The sequence below is a fragment of the Cervus canadensis genome, chromosome X, assembly GCF_019320065.1.
Source record: "Cervus canadensis isolate Bull #8, Minnesota chromosome X, ASM1932006v1, whole genome shotgun sequence".
Lineage (NCBI taxonomy): Eukaryota > Metazoa > Chordata > Mammalia > Artiodactyla > Cervidae > Cervus > Cervus canadensis.
Window position 1 is genome coordinate 71,142,243 of NC_057419.1, and position 22,190 is coordinate 71,164,432.

Below are 22,190 nucleotides of genomic sequence, written 5' to 3' on the forward strand. Positions count from 1 at the left end.
AAATACTATAAAATTCTTGAGGACAAAGACTTGGCTTTGATTCTGAGCCATCATCTGACCCGAGTTGAGCTCTCAAAGAACAGTTAAATAATTGTCTGGATGACATAATATCCAGAAAAACTTTCTCCATGGCATATAGGCCATCCTGGATTACTGTCTCCATCTCTTAAGAAAAAATGAAACTCCTGAGCCTGGTATTCTATCCACAGACAGTTCTCGTATCTGCCCACAAGCTTCATTTCTAGGTTCTTCTGTATCTTCCCACGCACCATCGTGCACTCCTCACTCCAGCTACATACATCTGTTGTTCTTCCCTTCTCAGAGCACCTCTTCCCAAATCATCATGGCTGGCATTGTGCTACTTCCACTGTGTGATATAAAATGCCCTTTCTACTTATTTATCAGTAAAAAGCCACCTCCTGTGGCCTCAGTGCTCCACTTTATGGATCCACCCTTGAAACTTCCCCATTGCAGTAACACTTTGTCACCAAATCTTGAACAGAATTTGCCATTTAGTGTACAGATAATTCTTCATGAGTTCATTTTCCCTGATTGACTGTGGTATCTTCAGGAAATATGTTCTAATCCACTTTTCTTTCTATATATCATCAGACAAAACTGTAGGTCTGGAAAAAAAAAACTGTAGGTCTGATGCTTAGTAGGTGCTCAATAAATCTTGTTGAAGGTGCAAACAAAAGAGAACAATGTTCCAATTGAACTGCATTTATTTAAAAAAGTATATGTGTTTAAGCATCTGTGTATGTCTGTGTATATACTGTTTAAATAATTTAAAAGTTAAATAATGATAAATAATCTGAATATCTATGGCCTGATATTTGATGATCAAATATCAGCACTGAATCAGTTTTAAAGAACATGATAGCTATCCTGTGGAAACTAATATTCTTCTGTGATCAACAGAAAAAGGGTCTGGAACAGTGGAAATAAATCTTACCTAATAGGAAAATAATTCCAAAGGAAATGATTAAAACCTGAAATTACCAAATATCTTAAGTCATGACGGCTTAGAAATTAATATTCATGAAAAACACCAGAGTCAAGGACATAGAGATTTTTGCACTCTAGAATTAAAGGTTTTAAAGTCTAATTTTAGAGTAGTCATTAAGTACTGTTTAAACAAACAAAAATGTTATTTCCTCCAGGGGGTCTATTAGGGTAAAGAGAGAGCTGTCATATTCACCTAATTAATGAAAGCAACAACCAGAGATCAAAAAAGTTTGAGATTTTCAAATCTTTCCTTTGTCAACCAAAGCCTTTGAACAGACATCCATGGCGGCAATTTCCATTAGAAGTACGATTACTTGGAAATTGCCGTTTAGGAACTAAAACAACATTTTCATTCTTTTGTATGAGATATCTATGTGGGATTTCTACACCGTGTCAACAAGGTTAACACACAGGCTGTTATGCTGCACACTCCTGGCTTCCTTAATTAAGAACTTTTCAGAAGGTGTAATAATCCGTAGGGCTCGTTCATTTGAAGATCACAGCAGTGGAATCTGGAAAGCTCCCTGCTATGTCTTTACTACCTATGATTCCATTTGTAAATTACATTCAGATGAAAAGGTAAATAGTTTTTGGAAGAAGTTAACCATGGAGTACATCTTTAACATTTTTTAAAGAAGATGTATTCTTTATATTCAATCATCTAATATTTTATAAGGAGGTATTAATATAGACCTGTATTCAATCACTTTCAATCTACTACATGCTGGGTGCCATGTCAGACTCTGGGTGTTCTCCATCAAGAGACTCTATATTATGATTTTATAAAGCATTTTGTTGTCCCTGAATTTGGATGGGGTATAAGTCCCTTAAAAAAATCACTCTCTGAATATCAACTGCCAAACAATGTGGATAAGAAAAAACTGGATGCATATCGACCCATAAGGTTCCCAGTCCTTCCCCCCCAGAAATTCTGATTAAATAGGTATGTGGTAGGATCCAGGAATTTATTTTTAAATTAGCCCCTCTGGTGACTATTAAAATCTAATTATTTATCAGATCATAACCTGAGAAACAGTGGGTAGTAGTTATCAATTTTTTTTCTGGTCACAATTTCCTTAAAAGACCTAAGAAACATCCTGAGTATTTTAAGTTGACATTTATTTTTTTCTAAGTTTAAAGAAGTTTATTTGTTAATAGGAGGGAGAAATATTAAATATTATAAATATCAAATAGGATAACTGGAATAAATTATGACATCATTTGATGAAAGAAAATTTTCTTTTTCGTAAGGACTTCTATGGTAGTTCATTGGTTAAGACTTTGCCTTCCAATGCAGGGGCTGTGGGTTCAATCCCTTGAAGCCAAAAAAAAAAAAAAAAACAAAAAAGAAGCAATATTGTAACAAATTCAATATGGATTTTAAAAATGGTCCACAATAAAAAGGCAAACTCTTTTGTGGAGGCAATCATGTATATCAAATATAACAAAAAGACAAAAAATTTACCCTTGGGTTTTATCAAATGCATCTTCAAAATATGATAGTTTTATGTGCTGCATGCTAAGTCATTTCAGTCCTGTCCAATGCTTTGTGGCCCTATAGCTGTCAGGCCCCTCTGACCAATGGATTTCCCAGGCAAGAATACTGGAGTGGTTGCCATTTCCTCCTCCAGGGGATCTTCCCAACCCACAGATCAAACCCACATCTCTTATATCTCCTGCATTGGCAGGTGGGTTCTTTACCACTAGCGCCACCTGGGAAGCCCATGACAGTTCTATAAAACATTCCAATTACATCTAATTTGTATCACTACTGGGGTTTCCCTGGTGACTCAGATGATAAAGATTCTGCCTGCAATTTTGGAGATCTGGGTTTGATCCCTGGCTTGGGAAGATCTCCTGTAGAAGGGAATGGCAACCCACTCCAGTACTCTTATCTGGAAAATTCCATGGACAGAGGAGCTTGGCAGGCTACAGGCCACGGGGTTGCAAAGGATCAGACATGACTGAGTGACTCACAGCCTAACACTTTCACTTTCCTTTTTGTATCACTATTATATGCTGTGTATGTGTTGTGTACTATATGTATAGCATAATTATACTATATGTTGGCTGCTCTGAATTAAGAGTATATCAACTTGGATTAAGCTTCAAACTTATCAGCAATACTGTAAGACAGGCAGGAGAAGATCTCTGAGCTTAAGTGGCCTTGAGATTTTCAAACTAATATTTCCGACTATGCCTTTGTTTGGCACCTAAGTCCATTTTGCATCCAATACATCATAATACAATTTCCCTTCCGTAAAGTGAACGAAGTGCTACTGTGAATTATCAGGCAATTTTATATAAGAATACATATGGAAGTTGATGTTCTGGAGATGAATTCCCTTCAAAATAACTTTGTGGCACACTCCTTAGTGTAACCCCAGAAATATTTGGATTTCAATTAGAGGAGTGCAAACTTTGAGGGTGAGCCTATACACCAAGTGGGCTAGGTTGGTTTGTTAGCTGATTTTAAGGCACCCTAATCTTTTCCTTCTTAAAAACCAGGGCGCAAGCAAATACTGTGTGAAAGACTCTCTTCTAGAATAGACTTCCAGCCTAGGAAGTTCCAGTTCTAGACTTCCAGTTCTAGGAAGAACTTAGTCTTGCTTAATTCACTGCTATGCTCTCAATAGCTAGTCCAATAGCTGGTGCAGAGTAGACACTTCATAATCTACTAGAAAATTCATTAAATTCAGGATGAATACAGTATCAAAAATTCCTATCCAGTTGAATCATATCAACTTCAGTGCAAACTATTTGAGAGCTTTGTCAGTAACAGAAATAATATTTCTGTTTTATGTACATCATTGGGTAGTTTGCCATTAGTGGATTGGTTTACAATGTCAAGACGAGAAAGACAGCCTAGCTCTCAATACTAGGACAGATCGACTGAAAATTTGTTGCTAGATTATTGTAATCATTCTTCAAATACAATGCCATCAAAATGAACTGAAATAATAATTGTGTATAACCTTACTTATTTGAGGCAAAGAAAGGAAAGTCTCCTTTTAATGTTAAGAAAATAAGTAAATTATAAAATCTTTTAAAAAACTTTATTGAGGGGTAATTAATGAATATAACTGTACACATTTAAAGTGCACTATGTGATGATTTGATACATATATATATACTGTGGAATGACTACCAACATTAAGATAATACATCCATCACCTAATTATAATTTTTAAATGAATTTTCATAAGCATCAGTGAGTACACAGAGGAACCAGTTTGATTTTCAGTATTTCTAAATATCAGCTTTGTGGTCTAATATCCTTTACACATCTACCTTACAGGACTCTAGGCAAAATATAACTATAATATAAACATATTATAGGAAAAAGCCAATAATGATTTGATTTCACCATTTCAAAACAAAGGCTAAGAGCCACATGTGGCTATTCAAATTAAATAACATTTAAAATTCAGTTCTATGGCTGCACTAGGACTGTGGAGTGACCTTGTGAATGGAAACCACATGCTAAGCTCTCCAACTGGGGCCTGAGAAACCCTGAAACTATCATACAAGTTCAAGATTGCATGGCTTAAATTTACTTTACACGAAAGAATAAACTATCTTACTGAAGTCAGCCTTCTATAATATGAACTATAGCTAACGATGTGATATTGATTTAAAGTGATGTTTTTATTTCTTTTCCTTTGTTTCTTTTTGGCCTTTAGGGCAATACAAAACATTTTCCTGAAACCACTGGACCATATTGCAAATATTACTCATTTACTCTATAACCCTGACTCTTTTATACAACTATCTTTTATATCATTCATAGGAAAATGGGGATCTGTAACTGTGAGATATAAAGCAATCAGTTAAGTTCTTATTCAATTAATTTTTAAGTTTTCATTTTATAACGTTAGATTCTATATCATGAAGCAGTTACTAAATGGAGACCTGCCTGAAAGCCGGAAATGCTACTGTAAAACCTGAAGAAATCGAGGCCATGGTAACTGATGACAAAGGTCTTACTGATTCTTCACTAAGCTTTAGAGATGACTACATGAAATGTGTATATATCCTAATGAGAGTAAGCTAGTATCTATTCCTTTCCTGGAGGATGAGACGTTTTCCTGGAACCAGAACTAGAAGTATTTGTGAGAACAGCCAATCCTTCTTCAGGAATGTTGATGAGGTAAATCATAATTGGCTCTGAGTGATTCTGGGCAGAGGGAGAGTGTTGAGGGTATGATGCATACGCATATGTTGGGGGTAGGTATGGTAGTATTCAGAATATTAATACTGCTTAATCCTTTCAGAAGTGTTAAAGAAGGAAGACTGTGCAAATAAAAAAAATAGAAGTTTGCTCAAGAATATGAATTACTAGCACTATGTACACAATAGCTAGGACATGGAAGCAATCTAGATATCCGTCAGCAGATGAATGGGTAAAGAAGTTGTGGTACATATACACAATAGAATATTACTCAGCTATAAAAAGGAATGCATTTGAGTCAGTACTAATGAGGTGGATGAACCTAAAGCCTATTATATAGAGTGAAGTAAGTCAGAAGGAGAAAGACAAAAATCATACATTAGTGCATATATATGGAATTTAGAAAGATGGCACCAATGATCCTATGTGCAGGGTAGCAAAGGAGACAGACTTAAACAGACTTTTGGATTCACTGAGAGGAGAGGAGGGGATGATGTGAGAGAATAGCATTGAAACATGTACATTACCATATGTAAAATGGATGACCAGTGTGAGTTCAATGCATGAAGCAGGGCACCCAAAGCCAGTGTTCTGTGACAACCTGGAGGGAATCGCGTGGGAAGGGAGGCAGGAGGGGGTTCAGGATGGAGGGGACACATGTATACCTCTGGCCAGTTCATGTTGATGTATGGCAAAAACCATCACAATATTGTAAGGTAAGAGCAATTATCCTCCAATTAAAATAAATAAATAAAATTTTTACAAGAATATTCATTATTCATTCAACAAACACTGACAGAATGTTTACCACATGCAAGGCACAAAATTGGGGATTTCCTGGTGGCTCAGCTGGTAAAGAATCTGCCTGCAATGCAGGAGACATGGGTTCAATCCCCAGTTCAGGAAGATCCCCTGGAAAAAGGGCATGGTTGCCCACTCCAGTATTTTTGCCTGGAGAATCCCATGGACAGAGGAGCCTGATGGGCTACAGTCCATGGGGTCACAAGGAGTCAGACAGGACTGAGCGACTAACACTTACACAGTTTCACTTAGCAAAAACAAGATATTGAGTCATTACAATATTTGTGGAGGGATGCTTCTTTGCTGTGCCAAAATCAGCTACTAATTTCCCCTCAATATCTGTTTCCCCTTCTTCCTTAGTGTAGCAGATACTTTTGGTGTTCCACTCAGAATTGCTTCACCAGCAGGTACCCATACCTCAGCCGCTGTGAGTGTTGACTGGATAAGCCCACACCTCTATCCTTCCCTAGAGACTCACCTTAGCATGACAAGAGCCGTCTGGATGGGGACGACTGCAAAGTCCAGGCCCTGCCCCTTTGCTTCAAGGGAGGATAAATTATGTGGTGCAGTTTATGTTTCACAGCTCCCTGTGGGATCAGGATGAGTCTAGACTTTTGAAAACTCTTCTTTTCCTGGCTTTTTCCCCTGTAGGTGTAATGCTGAGTATACTCCTCAGTAGACCATTTGCACAAGAATCCCTGTCTTGGGCTTTTGTTTTTTAGGGAAATAATTTAAGATCCCCAGTAATAGACCTCTATATTGTTAGGAAGCATATGGGTACTACTAATAAAACTACATATCCCAGCCACCAATACCATTTGATGTATTAATAATTATGTGAACTAGTTCTAGCCCATGAGATGTAAGGAGAAGTTAGGCAGATAACCTCTGTGTCTTGTTCTTAAAGCAGAAAGAGCCATGTTATTTGTTCCTTTCATTACATACTGCTGCTTATATTAACATGGAGATGACGTACAGAGCTTCATCTTGGAAAACAAAGATGAAGATCATACCCCAGGGAGGACAGAGCGGGGATAGAAAACAAACCTGAGACCTAGACAATAGACATCATGTAAGCTCCAAACTGCCTGTATCTGGAATTTTGATTCTGGAACCTTTGAGCAGAAAGTTTCTTGCACTTAAACTACTGTTACTTCTAAATTCTTGTTATATACAAATAGCCTGTTCCCAAACCTGACAACTGATCAAAACATTTTTCTTTGCTCAGATCTCAGTGGTCATATATGCATAACCAGAGACGCGAAGATGAAGCAGATGTTAAATCTCTGCCCTTACGGAGCTAATGGTCTAAAAAAGAAACCTGAATGAAGTATGGATTTCAATTTTTTTTAAAGACTAGTAAGTAGACTAACACAGAACCTAGAAAGGACCCCAGATCTCTTTCTTCAAGTGCTGTGTCAAGGAGCAATGGTAGAGAACTCTATTTAAGACTTCCCGAGAATAATGGTTTAAAACTAAGGCGATTTTATTTACCAAGACCCTCAGATTTTGCAGTGAAAAAGTTTAGGTTTATACTGGAAAACTAGTATGATGTACCTCTTGCTTGTCTTTTTTTCCTTTTATTTGTTTCCCATAGCAACATCCAGTAAAGCACTATCTGTGATATATTTTTAACTTCCAAAAGTGATCTTGAACCTTTTTTTCCTTGTTATTCCTACCATTCATACTCTAACCATAGTCCCCATAACTCCACGGCCTAATTATTGCAAAAACTCCACACCTGTTTTCTACATTCCCATTTCTGTAAACATTCGCATACTTTCTGCAACATAATTCTGAAAAAACTGCTTTACCTTTCTAATCCTTGCTTTATACTTATCTGCCATTTAGGTCTTAGCATCTGTTTTACCCATCTTTACAAGTCTTCTCTTTCATCATATCTCCAAAACCCCATCTTCCAACAAAACTGATCTAATCACTCTGTTATGAATAGACTGTGTTTTTCTTTTTGCCTTTGTGAATAACAACCGCAGTTTCTACTCTTGGCTTAACTATATGCAGGTTGCAAGCCATTTTCTAGATCAGAGGTCAGCAAACGTTAGCCTGCAGGCTAAATACCTCCATCACTTTGGAAAGGTTTTTTGAGCATAGCCAAACTCATTCCTTTATGTATTGTCTGTGACTCCTTCCTGCTACGACAGCAGAGTTGAATATCTGCAACAGAGATATTGTCTGTAAATGCTAAAATTTATACCATCTGACCCCTTAGAGAAAATAGTTTGCCAACCCTTGTTCTAGGTCATTGTTTAATTTTTCTTATATTAGTCTTTTTAAAAACAATTTTTATTGGAGTATAGCTGCTTTACAATGTTGAGTTAGTTTCCACTGTACAGCAAAATGAATCAGCTATTCATATACATACATCCCCTCTTTTTTGGATTTTATTTCCATTTAGGTCACCACAGAGCATTGTGTAGAGTTCCCTGTGCTATACAGTAGGTCCTCATTAGCTGTCTATTTTATACATAGTATCCATCATGTATATACATCAATCTCAATCTCCCAATTTATCCCACCCACCCCCTTTCACCCTTGGTGTCCATATACTTGTTCTCTACATCTGTGTTGTCAAGAGACCTTTCTGACAGGGAAAACTTTCTCCATTATACTTCCCCTAGCCATGTGTTTATTTCTCAAAGTCCTGCTCAAATTATAAGCTCTTTGTGAGCCCTTCTGTAAACAGTCTCTTTATTGTCTTCTCTACAGTCATTAGGTTATTGTTACTATTTTTCACTTGGGAACCAGACATAAAATTAGACTGAGAAAGAACCTTGGGTAATTGTATTCAAATTTATCCACTTTATCTTTGTTCCTGCACCAATATTAGCAGTCCCCCTTTTTTTAAAGAAAATTTTTTATAAATAAAAAATAATCAGAGTACGAAAGTATAACCACCAATAGTCTTACTAGACTGTCAATGGCCTCTAGGACTGGCACGCATATTGTTTCCAATTTTAAAATTTCCTCATGGTGCATATCATTTATGTCATGTCACAGACATTTAGTAATATTTGCAAAATATGATAAATGTACACATTATAGCCATGACTGAAAAGGGCTCATAGTGATTCATTTTACCTAAAGTAGAAAAAAATAAAAGTGTATAGAACTCAGAATTAAACTTTATGCACCTAATTATTTTACAAATATATCTTTTTTCAATAGCCCACCAATTCCATACTGGTTTGATACTTTTTGCAGAAAATTTATAAGTCTCCCTTCCCTGAACCTGCCACCATTGATTTGAAGAAGTTCAACATTTTTCTTAATCAGTGATCTAAGAAACTATCCCAACATCAGTTGAGCAGAATTTATTTCATCTTCTTAATATTAAAAAAAAATGGCTGCTGAGTGCATTTATTTTCAGGATGCTTTAAAAAACCCATAAACTGACTAGGCAATTCACACAGCTTTAGGTTTTTACTTGCAACAATTGGGTTTGTTGTTTCTGAAAAGAAAGCACTCAAGACAACAATCTGGCTTATCATTGCCCTATTGAAATATAGTTTGATCCTTCTAGAAAACATCTTCATGTCTCAGGCATGGAAAGAAGGGTAAACTTCAGTATCGGATCTAGGTTGATTTACCACCTCCGCACAATCTCCAAGTATTATCAGAATTATACAACCGAAAATTCTCTTTGAGGCCTATAATGGCAAGAAGCACAGGTTCCCACCAAAAGATAACAGAAAGAATAACTGATGTGCAGGGCTGCAATTTCAGTTTATCATCCATAAAAAGACACTGCATCCAGACTTGAAACCTTATTTTAAAGACTTTCAATTGTATATGGATTGTTTAAAGGGCTACCTTATGTAGGGCTTAACTGCATTTTTTATAACCTATAAATTATAGGTGATATTCTCAAGGGTATACTGTGGTTTCAATCAAAAGAGGTAGTTTAACAATTAGGAGACCAAAAAGTGAAACTACTTCAGGTCCTTGAGACACATATGCATCTGATCATTAAGATTTCTGGGTAGGTTATAAAACATTTATATGCACTTTGATTGCCCTGGAACAAATGAAGACTCCTTGTGGCATTAATGTTGAAGGCTTTCTAAAATGATGCTAATGTTATTTATCCTTTGATCCCAAATGACTTGATTTTTAAGCAACAATGACATGAAACAGTAATACATACTAAAATTATACACTATCATACAGATTAAAATGAATGAAAAATTATTTCTACTAAAAGCTGTTCCTTGTTGGTCTTTTAGGCCTAACTTAGTACCATTTACTTCCACCTGGTGACAGGGAAGGTCTAATACAGGGAGAGAATAAAACTGGAACACCAAAAGCAGTTCATAACTGGTGTTAGTTTCAGAAAAGATGTCTTAAGAAACAGAATTGTTTTACCTTTTTCTGGAAAATGATAGGAATCAGTGAATGGTGTAATTTTGGCTATGCCAGTGTTTTTTACAAGGCACTCTAAGAACACTAGCTCCAATCACTAAGTATTTTATTCAGTAACTATCTTGTGGGTACATTCTCAGTGACAAACACTATCTCACATTGATTCTGAGGGAAAATCATATCAGTGGTAGTAAGTTTGGGATGCTATGCATACTCTATCATCCATAAAAGGTTGCTTAAAGGGTCTTGGAGGAAAACCCTAAGATACTTAGCTGTGAAGTTCTATGAGGCATACACTAACACTAGCTGAGCAAAGGGGTGTCTAAGAATTCGGGGTACTGCCTTCCAGCATCCTGACTTGAAAGTAGAGAGATATTAGTCTTAAATATATTGCTTTGGCCCAAAAGCTCATTCAGGGTTAGGTAGAAATGCAAGACATTTTTCACTTTCATGAAGATCTTTATTGAACAATGTACCCCAAACAAAGGAACTTTTTGGCCAACCCAAATGTTGTGGGTGTCGCCTCTGTTAAATGGAACAGCTACATAATTGAATACATAAAAGGTGCGCAGCATTTTAAGGAATCTTACTACTTTGTTGATAAAGTTTAAGTTAAAAAAAAAAAAAGAGGATGGACCCAAGAACCACAGAGAATCAATCCCGCTAAGCAGAACTGGGCCCTAACCAAAAAACTACTGATGTGTGCCTAGTTGGATTTCAGAATGGCTATAGGACAGTAACTGCTCTGTACCTTCCACCCATTTTCGTTTTTTTGTTGTTTGTTTGTTTGTTTTGTTTTGTTTTTTAAGTTTATTTATTTTAATTGGAGGCTAATTACTTTACAATATTGTGGTGGTTTTTGCCATACATTGACATGAATCAGCCACAGGAGTACATGTGTCCCCCCATCCCTACCCACCTCCCACATCCCTCCCCACCTTCCACCCACTTTAAATAGGATTATTTAGTTTAGTTATCTTATTCCTGTCTGACTACAGAATGTTGGGTGTATAAGGGCGAGATAACAAGTCTTTCGAGTTCACAGGCTTCAAGAGGAGCAACTCCTGAAGAGCTGTACTCAAGGAATTAGGCATGAAGAACCTCATTCACACATAGGTAATGAGATTCAGTGAAAAATCTGGCTTAAAACTCAACATTCAAAAAACTCATGGCATCAGTTTTTAAGATCATGGCATCCTGTCCCATCACTCATGCATGGCAAATAAATGGGGAAACAATAGAAATAGTGACAGACTTTATTTTCTTGGGATCCAAAATCACTGCAGATGGTGACTGCAGCCATGAAATTAAAAGACGTTTGCTCCTTAGAAGAAAAGTTATGACAAACCTAGACAGCATATAAAAAGCAGTGATCACTTTGCTGACAAAGGTCCATTTAGTCAAAGCTACGGTTTTTCCAGTAGTCATGTATGGATGTGAGAGTTGGACCATAAAGAAGGCTGAACACTGAAGAATTGATGCTTTTGAACTGTGGTGCTGGAGAAGAATCTTGAGAGTTCCTTGGACTGCAAGGAGATCCAACCAGTCAATCCTAAAGGAAATCAACCCTATATCCATTGGAAGGATTGATGCTGAGGCTGAAGCTCCAATACTTTGGTCACCTGAAGCGAAGAACTGACTCATTGGGAAAGACCCTGATGCTGGGAAAGATTGAAGGTGGGAGGAGAAGGGGATGACAGAGTTTGAGGTTGTTGGATGGCATCACCGACTCAATGGACATGAGTTTGAGCAAGCTCCTGGAGATGGTAAAGGACAGGGAAGCCTGCCATGCTGCAGTCCATGGGGTTGCAAAGAATCAGACACGAAAGAGTGACTGAACAAGACAAGAATGAGATCCTGGACTTTTGGCCTTATCTTGGCCTTATCTTGAGGTCATGATAAGATTCCAGGGCTCTTAGGAATAGGGTGAGTATATTTTGTATGTGTCAGGGCATGGATTACTAGAAGCTAACGGGCAGACTCTGCTGTACTGTTATTTTGGTGGTCCCACCAAAAAACCACATCTTGTGCAATTCAAGCTCTTGTAAAGTTTTCTTCCCTATTAGCTCTAGACTTGACTAATTGGATATTAGTAAGCCTGATACAAATAGATGCTTGATAAGTCTCCATACTATCTGAGTTGCCATATAAACTGCCTGGTTATCTTGCTGGAGAGACAGCTGGAAAGACCACATGGAGGCCCTGAGGATTACGACAGAGCAAATCCTGTATCCAGTTGATTCCAGCCTCAAGTGACTATGGTCAAAATCAGCAGACAACCCACCCAGTCAAGTCCAGCCCACATTGCAGAATCGTATGTAAATTAAATAGTTGCTATTTCTAACCCCTTGGTTTGGAAGTGTTTTCCCCACATAATAGATAACTGAAACAATTGTCTTTGGAGCAGTTTGATAGAAGTAGAAAGACAATGAACACATACTGGATCTTCTATAAGAAATAGCTCTACATTCTTCAGATAGCAGTGAAAAAATGGGATTTCAGATGAAGGAACAAAAAGTAAAAGAGTAAGGTAAATTTATACTTTAATCTGCAAACAGTAGGCAGGATGGTGAGACCATAGCACAAAGTATCCATGGAGACAAACACCAAAGATGAGTCTAGAAGGAAAATTTACAGCTGGGTTATAAAGGAACATGTATGTCAAACAAAGTCTTCAGACTTCATATTGGGTAATAGGGCCCATTAAGAACTTTTAGGTAGAGAAATTTAATAAGATCTCTGTTGTGGACACGTAATTCCACAGCAGTGAGGAATGGTAACACTAACAGGAAAAATCTGGAGGCAGAAAAATCATTTAAGAGGACAGTGCACTCACAGTGTCCTCATTTAAGAGGACAGAGTAGAAATTAGCATGAACAACAAAAAATAAATCCAAAAGACATTTCTAATTGTAGATCGGACAGATCTAGGAAGCAATTAAGACAATGTAAAGAATGATAAATGATAATTTTCTAGATAGTGTTGCTGGAATAACATGATTCTATGCATTAAAAAAAGGAAACATCTGAGGAGGAGACAGCTTTGTTGAAGTAAGTATCAAAATACATTTTGGTACATGTTGAAGTCAATGTGTCTTTTGGACAAACAGAAAGAGGGGACTATTAGGAAACTGAAAATATACTTCTTCTAGTGCTGGTGAAAATGTTTGGAATTATTTTTTGAGTCATTAAATACTTATTAAGTGAAGCTAGTGGAATAATAAGAAGAATCAGGGAGCAATGATTAATAAACTGACTGCATATAAGAAACATCATGACCCAGTAATCCCGCTGCTGGGCATACACACAGAGGAAACCAGAATTGAAACAGATGTGTGTACACCAATGTTCATCAGAGCACCGTTTACAATAGCCAGGACATGGAAGCAACCTAGATGTCCATTGGCAGATGAATGGATAAGAAAGCTGTGGTACATATACACAATGGAATATTACTCAGATATTAAGAAGAATGCATTTGAATCAGTTCTAATGAGGTAGATGAAACTGGAGCCTATTATACAGAGTGAAGTAAGTCAGAAAGAAAAACACCAATACAGTATATTACCACATATATATGGAATTTAGAAAGATGGCAACGATGACCCTAAATGCGAGACAGCAAAAGAAACACAGATGTAAAGAACAGACTTTTGGACTCTGTGGGAGAAGGCGAGGGTGGGGTGATTTGAGAGAATAGCATTGAAACAGGTATATTATCATATGTGAAATAGATCACCAGTCCAGGTGTGATGCATGAGACAGGGTGCTCAGGGCTGGTGCACTGGGATGACCCTGAGGGATGGGATGGGGAGGGAGGTGGGAGGGGGGTTCAGGATGGGGAACACATGTACCCCCATGGCTGATTCATGTCAATGTATGGCAAAAACCACCACAATACTGTAAAGTAATTAGCCTTCAATTAAAATAAATAAATTAATTTTTTTAAAAAAGAATCACCTGACATTGGTATTTAACAGATCTGACATGGTGCATAGTCACCAATAGTTTTTATTTAAAAAAAAAATATTGGATTATCAGTTCAGTTCAGTGGCTCAGTCATGTCTGACTCTTTGCGATCCTATGAACTGCAGCACGCCAGGCCTCCCCGTCCACCACCAACTCCTGAAGTTTACTCAAACTCATGTTCATTGAGTTAGTGATGCCATCCAACCATCTTATCCTCTGTCTTTCCCTTATCCTCCTGCCCCCAATCTCTCCCAGCGTCAGGGTCTTTTCCAAAGAATCAACTCTTTGTGTGAGGTGGCCAAAGTATTGGAGTTTCAGCTTCAACATCAGTCCTTCCAATGAATATTTAGGAGTGACTTCCTTTAGGATGGACAGGTTGGATCTCCTTGCAGAACAAGTCTTCTCCAGCACCACAGTTCAAAAGCGTCAATTCTTTGGCGCTCAGCTTTCTTTATAGTCCAACTCTCACATCCATACACGACTACTGGAAAAACCATAGTCTTGACTAGACGGACCGTTGTTGGCAATGTCTCTGCTTTTTAATATGCTGTCTAAGTTGGTCATAACTTTCCTTCCAAGGAACAAACGTCTTTTAATTTCATGGCTGCAGTCACCATCTGCAGTGATTTTGGAGCCCCCCCCAAAAAAATTTGCCACTGTTTCCCCATCTATTTGCCATGAAGTGATAGGACCAGATGCCATGGTCTTAGTTTTCTGAATGTTGAGCTTTAAACCAACTTTTTCACTCTCCTCTTTCACTTTCATCAGCTCTAGCATCAATTCTTCCAATGAATAATCAGGGTTGATTTCCTTTAGGATTAGTTGGTTTGATCTCTTTGATGTCCAAGGGACTCTCAAGAGTCTTCTCTGATGCCATAGCACAGGGACCAAAGCTGCCTGCTTTGGTCCTGCCAATATTATCTGGATGGTTAACTGAAGCAGTGTGGTCATGTTATGTCTCCAGCCTTGAGGTTCCTAGTCAATCCTTCTTACCACCTTTCACACAACCTGCTATGTTTCTTTGTTGGATTATATCTGCCTTTTCAATTGTAAGGGGGAGGACTGTGAGGAAGGCAGCTGCTTTATCTTGAGACAACCCCATTCTATTTTAAACTGTGACCACAGTATCTATAATAATTTATTGCACACTTATTTTCTCTCATGCAAACGATTTGAAGGTAAAACATGTTTCTTTTAGAGTCTTTGTAATTCTAGCATTAGCATATCACCTGGTGATCAGTCGATGTTTCTGAAATGGATGACTGAGTAAATGGATTTAACTGAGCACCTTTTGATAGATGAGAAAGAAGAATTAGTCTCTAAAGAGAAAATCAAGACTTGGACAATGGAACTAGATACTAGATAAAATACATTATATATATGTAATTTGGAAAAGTACTCTTTTAGAAAGAAATTAACACAGAAAAATCAATCATCCTTCTGTCTGATTCACTTTGTTCTATAGCAGAAGCTGACACAGCAGTGTAAAGCAGCCTTACTCCAAAAAAAAATCAATCATACTTCTAACAATGCTAACAATGTACATAGTGAAAATGAAACTCAAAAGGCCCTATCATTTAGAAATACACCAAAGAAAATGAAACACTTATGTATAAATTTCACAAAATGTATACAGGATTGTATGCTGAAAAATACAAAGTGCTGATGAAGAAGAAATCCTAAATAAATGCAGAGACCTACTGCACTCATAGATTGTGGGTTCCAACATAAAGACAACAATTTTCCTCAAATTGAGTTATATAGGTTTAATTCAATTCCTATCAATATTATTCCAGTATGTTTTTGTTATTTTTTTTTGTAGACATACATAAGCTTATGCTAAAATTTATCTGGAGAAGAACAGGCCCTACAACAGTTAAAAGAATCTTGAAAAGAAAGGTATCTAGTCCTACTATATAGCTATAGCCACATTAACCAAGACAGAGTGGTACTGGCCAAGGAACAGGCACATAGATCAAAGGTATATAATACGGAATCTAGAAACTGGTTGTTGTTCAGTTCCTAAGTCATATCCAACTCTGCAACTCCATGGACTGTAGTACACCAGGCTCTTCTGTCCTCCACTATCTCCGGAAGTTTGCTTAAATTCATATCCATTGAGCCAGTTATGCCATCTAACCATCTCATCCTCTGCTGCCCACACAAATCCACCCAATGGATTTTGTATAAATGTGCAAAAGTAATTCCATGGAGGAAGCTAGATGTTTTCAACAAATGATGCTGGAGCAACTGGACATCTATTCAAAAAGCTACACCTTGACCAAAATAAACTTTATACCCTATATAAATATTAATTCAAGATGGAGCAGAGAGTAAAATTTAAAGCTATGAAACTAGTGGTAAAAACTCCAATAATTTTAAAAAGAAAAGTTTAAGGATATAGACTATGGAAAGAGTTCCTATATTTCATACCAAAAGCACAATCCATAAAAGGAAAAAAATAACTTTTCCTCTGCAAAAAAACCTGTTAAGAGGATGAAAAGACAAACTACAAATTGACAGAAAGTATTTGCAAGCCACATATCCAAAAGAGGATTACTACCTAGGATATATAAAGAATTCTCAAAACTCAATGGTTAGCTCACAAATAATTCAGTTATAAAATGGGCAAAAGACATAAACAGATATTTCACTGATGAGCACAGAAATGGCAAATCAGCACACAAAATCCCATTAGCCATTAGGGAGATGAAAATTAAAATCATGAGATATCAAGATATACTGATGGGTACAATGAAAAATAGTGACAATACCAAATGCTGCAAGCATGTGGATAAACCAGATCACTCGCATATTGCTGGTGGGAATGTAATAAAATGGTACTGCTACTCTGGAAAATAATACGGCAGTTTCTTATATGATGGGGCTTCCCTGATAGCTCAGTTGGTAAAGATTCTGCCAGCAATGCAGGAGACCCCGGTTCGATTCCTGGGTCAGGAAGATCCACTGGAGAAGGGACAGGCTATCCACTCCAGTATTCTCAGGCTTCCCTTGTGGCTCAGCTGGTAAAGAATCCACCTGCAATGTGGGAGACCTGGGTTTGATCCCTGTGTTGGAAGACCCCCTGGAGAAGGGGAAGGCTATGCACTCCAGTATTCTGGCCTGGAGAATTCCACGGACTATACAGTCCATGGGGTCGCAAAAAGTCGGACATGACTGAGTGACTTTCAATTCTTATATGACTAAACATGCAACTATCATACAACTTAAGTTCACTCTAGAGCATCTATTGCAGATAAATGAAAACTTATATTCACTAAAAATGTACATGGGTATTCATAGAAGATTTATTTTCAATAACCAAAAATGGAAACAACAGAGACGTCCTTCAATGAGTGAATAAACACTGTGGTAATGTCCACATCATGTAACATTACCTAACAGTAAATAAGAACAGACTACGTTGAACAACCTGGGTGAATTTCAAAGAAATTATGTTGACTGAAAAACCCAGTTCCAAAAGGTGATATCCTCTATGATTCCATTTATAAAACATTCAAAAAGTAGATATGGAGAACAGATTATTGTTTGCCAGGGATTTGGGACTGGGGTAGGGAAGTGAATATGGACAACAGAAGGGATCCTGGAGGTGATGACATTGTTCTGTATCTTGAATGTAGCATCATCAATATTCTGATTATGATTTTGTACTATAGTTTTGCAAACTGTCACTGCTGATGGAAACTGGCTAAAGGATTCATGGGACCTCCCTATACTATATCTTGCAAATGCATATGAATCTACAAAATAAAATTTCAGTCAAAAAACAGAGTGACAAACAACTTAGTCTGTTACAATACAGGAGGCATTAAATTGCTTACATGAGTACCAGCCAGATATGCATATGAAACTGTTAAAAGGGTATAACTCCGAAGAGGGGTATTTAAAAATTGGGAGTCAAGAGGATAAGAAAAACATTTTTCTTTTAAAAAGTAAACTTATTCATTAAATGGCAATGAAAGGAAAAAAAAAAGAAATTATTACACATCTCCTTCACTCACTTTTTCATGTAAAAATAAACATTCAAGGAGGAGAAAATTGAGTAAAGAGCCAGGTACTACAGAACAAAGAATGATGTGGTATTATTCTGTCCAAAATGGCTACTTACAGAAGGGAGTAGGAAAGCTCTTATTCATTCTACTGAGAGTAATTTTAGGTGTTTGCATTATTTACATCATTTAATTGTACATATTTAGGTGTAATGGAGAAGGAAATGGCAACCCACTCCAGTATTCTTGCCTGGAGAATCCCATGGACAGAGAAGCCTGGCAGGCTACAGTCCATGAGGTCTCAAGGGTCGGACAAGACAGCGACTAAACCACCACACCATTTAGGTGTAAATGTTGTACGTGAAAACACTCGTTAAACCATTTCATTGATAAGTTAATAACACAGAGCACTTATCAGAAAGACTAGAGCCTTGGAGTAGCAGCTAACGTTTTCAAACTTCTGAAACTCTTTGTAAGTGAATTATTTAAAAACTAATGGTGACAATTGTGTGACCTGAGAGCTAACAACGTGTCAAAGTGTCAATGATTCAACTAACAGCCCTGGGCTCCCTTCACATCAAAAGCAAGTCATTCTACTTAAACTGCTGTTTATAATGATTGTGAGTCCTGCTTTTCAAATTGGAAAAGGGAGTCAGATCAACACTAGCTTCAAATCAATTGGAACACTCGAATTCCAGGGACAAAAGCATCTTTTCTGCAGTTCATTGCTTCCTCTAGAATACCACTTGACACATATAAAACTTAAAGGTGTTTTTGTTTTACTTTCACCTTCCATTAAAATGTAGACACATGGACATATGACAAATGTTATGGTTTCAAAATTTTGTGACCTTCATTCATTATTGCAACTACAAATTCAGAGACATTTTAGTACAATTTCTCAGAGCATTGGACCAATATGTATATTTAAATACATCAAAGAATGGCAACTTCAGTGCTTTAGAAATTCAGGTTACTAATCTGAACACATCACTATTTTCCCATCAATAATAAATAATGGAATGAAATGTTAGACTGTGGACACTCAGCTCAAGTCTAATCTCAGATAAAGGAGGACATAAATTGGTCTATCTTAAAGAGTCACCTCTACACACACATAAATAATCAGAAATCATGTTTCTTAAAGAAATGCAGATGTGAAATTAAATCAAATTATTATTATTCAAGTAGGAATAGCCAGTACAAACAGTATTCTCTAACTATATTGTTGTTCAATCACTCAGTCGTGTTCGACTCTTTGTGACCCCATGGACTGCAGCACGCCAGGCTTCCCTGTCCTTTACTTTCTCCTGGAGTTTGCTCAAACTCATGTCCATTGAGTTGGTGATGCCATCCAACCATCTCATTCTCTGTTGCCCCCCTCTCCTCTTGCCCTCAATCTTTCCCAGCATCAGGGTTTGTTCCAATGAGTTGGCTCTTTGCCAACATAATATGGCAATTAATTATCATTGTACCTACAAAAACTACTTCTATTAAGAATTAAGCTGAAACATAAAAGGGTTGGATTCCCATTTTTAAGGGAAAGAACAAAAGCTGACAAAGGAATAATGCATTTGTTATTTTATTAATATAATTCATTCGACATTTTTCCCAAGCAGAACTTTATTTGCATTCATTTTTATTTTCCAAAGTTAACTCTAACTTATATGTTGACAGTGTTTAAAAGATAAATTTATATTTAACTTTCATGTGGCTTTCACCCATTTTGACAACCTAACATACCTGCAGCCACGACTCTTCATAAAAGTAATTCTTTTAGGTTGATGGTGAGTGGGAGACACAATCCTTATGCTAGAGGAATAATAGCTGCCAATGAGAATTTCAGAAGTGAAAGTTGAATTTTGATTTGAAAAAGATACTAGATGATTCTGAGAGTTTCTCCAACTTGAGAATCAACTGCTTTAGATTTGGCTTTCTCTTAGTAAGTTGAAATAGGGACACAAAGGAATCAATTTAAACCCTCTTTCTATATGCCTATACCCTGCTATGCCAATGTTCTTATAGTCTAATGACATCTGCAAGCATTCATGCAGGGTGTGATTCACAGCCCATGTGGGGCTAAATGCTTAAACTGAGATTTTTCACTGCTAATATGATACATAGCTATTGTCTCAATGCATTATCATTAAGCAAAGTACATACATCTCTTCCAAAAGCAGACAAAGATATGTAGATGTGTGATCAGTTTCTTTGTGGAGTAAAGGCATAGGGGGACCCAAAATATTTTTGTATTGACTCAGCACTTTTATGGCTTCCCAGGTGGCTCAGAGGTAAAAGAATCCGCCTGCCAATGCTGGAGACCAGGAGATGTGGGTTCAATCCCTGGGTCGGGAAGATCCCCTGGAGGAGGAAATGGCAACCCACTCTAGCATTCTTGCCTGGAGCATCCCATGGACAGAGGAGCCTGGTGGGCTACGGTCCATGGGATCACAAAGCGTCAGACATGACTGAGCGCATAAGAGCGCACACACAGCACTTTTAGTTAACAAAATGATCTGGAACATAGTCTCTGTACTTCTACCAAGGCAAGGCTGCTTTCCGCTTTCTGTGCACATACATGTTACTTAAATCATCTTTGCAGATGTGTGTGAACCAGAGGTATCTGTGCACTATCTGTGAAGGGCAATAACAGAATGTTACAACCCATTTAGCAATAAACTATGCATCCTTTCTGCAAGTCTTTGCTTACATTTTATTTGCAACATTTCACCTCCTCTATAAATTTTATTTCATAGTGTTTAGTAATTTCTGGCAACATAAGTAGATACCCAGATGGTATCTCTTTTCTCCATAAGCCAGAAATAATGTCTCAATATAAATTCCAATCCCATCTTTTTATGATTTAGATTCTAAATGTTAGAAAGCAGCAACACACACAAATATTGAGACAATACCTTGAGGTTAAACAGAGAGCCACAAAATCTAGGTATATAAGACAGCAACCTGTGATATCATTGATTCAACAGTAACAAGATGAAAAGCATACCTGATAACACAGGCATAAAGACCACTGTCCTGCAGCAATGTTGGTCGGAACCAAATGGAGTCTTCTTCCTTGCTCATTCTACTTCCATCAAAGGCTATTGGCTCTTCAAAGTCTCCAGGACCAGAGCTTTTGTACCACATCAAACTGAGTCCAGCACTTTGGGCGAGGGAGTAATTGGCTCTGATATAACCATAAAAGAGTGCACATTTGATGCGAACAGGCTCTCCCACCAAAACTTGGTATTTCTTGATATCGACAGACCAGTCTGTGCATCCATCGGCTATAGTCAAAAAAGAGAAAGAGAAAAAAAAAACATTAGAGAAAACAATGGAAGCAATTAGGTTATTCATTCAACAATATTTATTGAGCATCTCTATTGGACCAAATTTTTCCCTAGGCACAAACGGTGCAGCGATGGATAAAACTCAGAAGGGCACTGGAAAGCAATTTATCCTACTAACAAACAATATATTCATCACTTAGTTTGCTTCTGCTGATATTTATTCTTACTTTAATCAGCGTGATGGCTATTGGCTTATGGCGTTCCCATTCTAAATTCAAATGTTTGCCTGTTTTTTGAAAATGGATCCGGACCTGTGAAATAGTTTCCTTTGCTAGCTGGCACTGATGCTTAGGGTGCTGGAGAGAGACTGCAAAGGAAAGGGTTCTGAGCCCTGGCTCTAATGCTTGCTTGGAAGACTCTGGCAGTGTGCACTGCAGCAGCTTGATAATCTTTTAGCAGAGCCTCGGGTGAGGCATCTTATGGACAGCTTGTCCCCGATACCTTAGAGGGCAAGGCATTTCTGTCCAATTGCAGAGGGCAGGCTTCCAACCAGTCCTACCAG

At 37.5% G+C, this 22,190-nt stretch overlaps 1 protein-coding gene across 1 annotated transcript in view; it reads right to left on the bottom strand.

Moving 5' to 3' along the window:
- IL1RAPL1 (interleukin 1 receptor accessory protein like 1) overlaps positions 1-22,190 on the bottom strand; it is a 1,385,702-nt gene that overhangs the window by 636,307 nt on the left and 727,205 nt on the right. Inside the window, exon 3 of the mRNA XM_043458964.1 lies at positions 21,346-21,625. Within this exon, the coding sequence (XP_043314899.1) occupies positions 21,346-21,625 (280 nt within the window). The remainder of the gene's footprint in view (positions 1-21,345; positions 21,626-22,190) is intronic.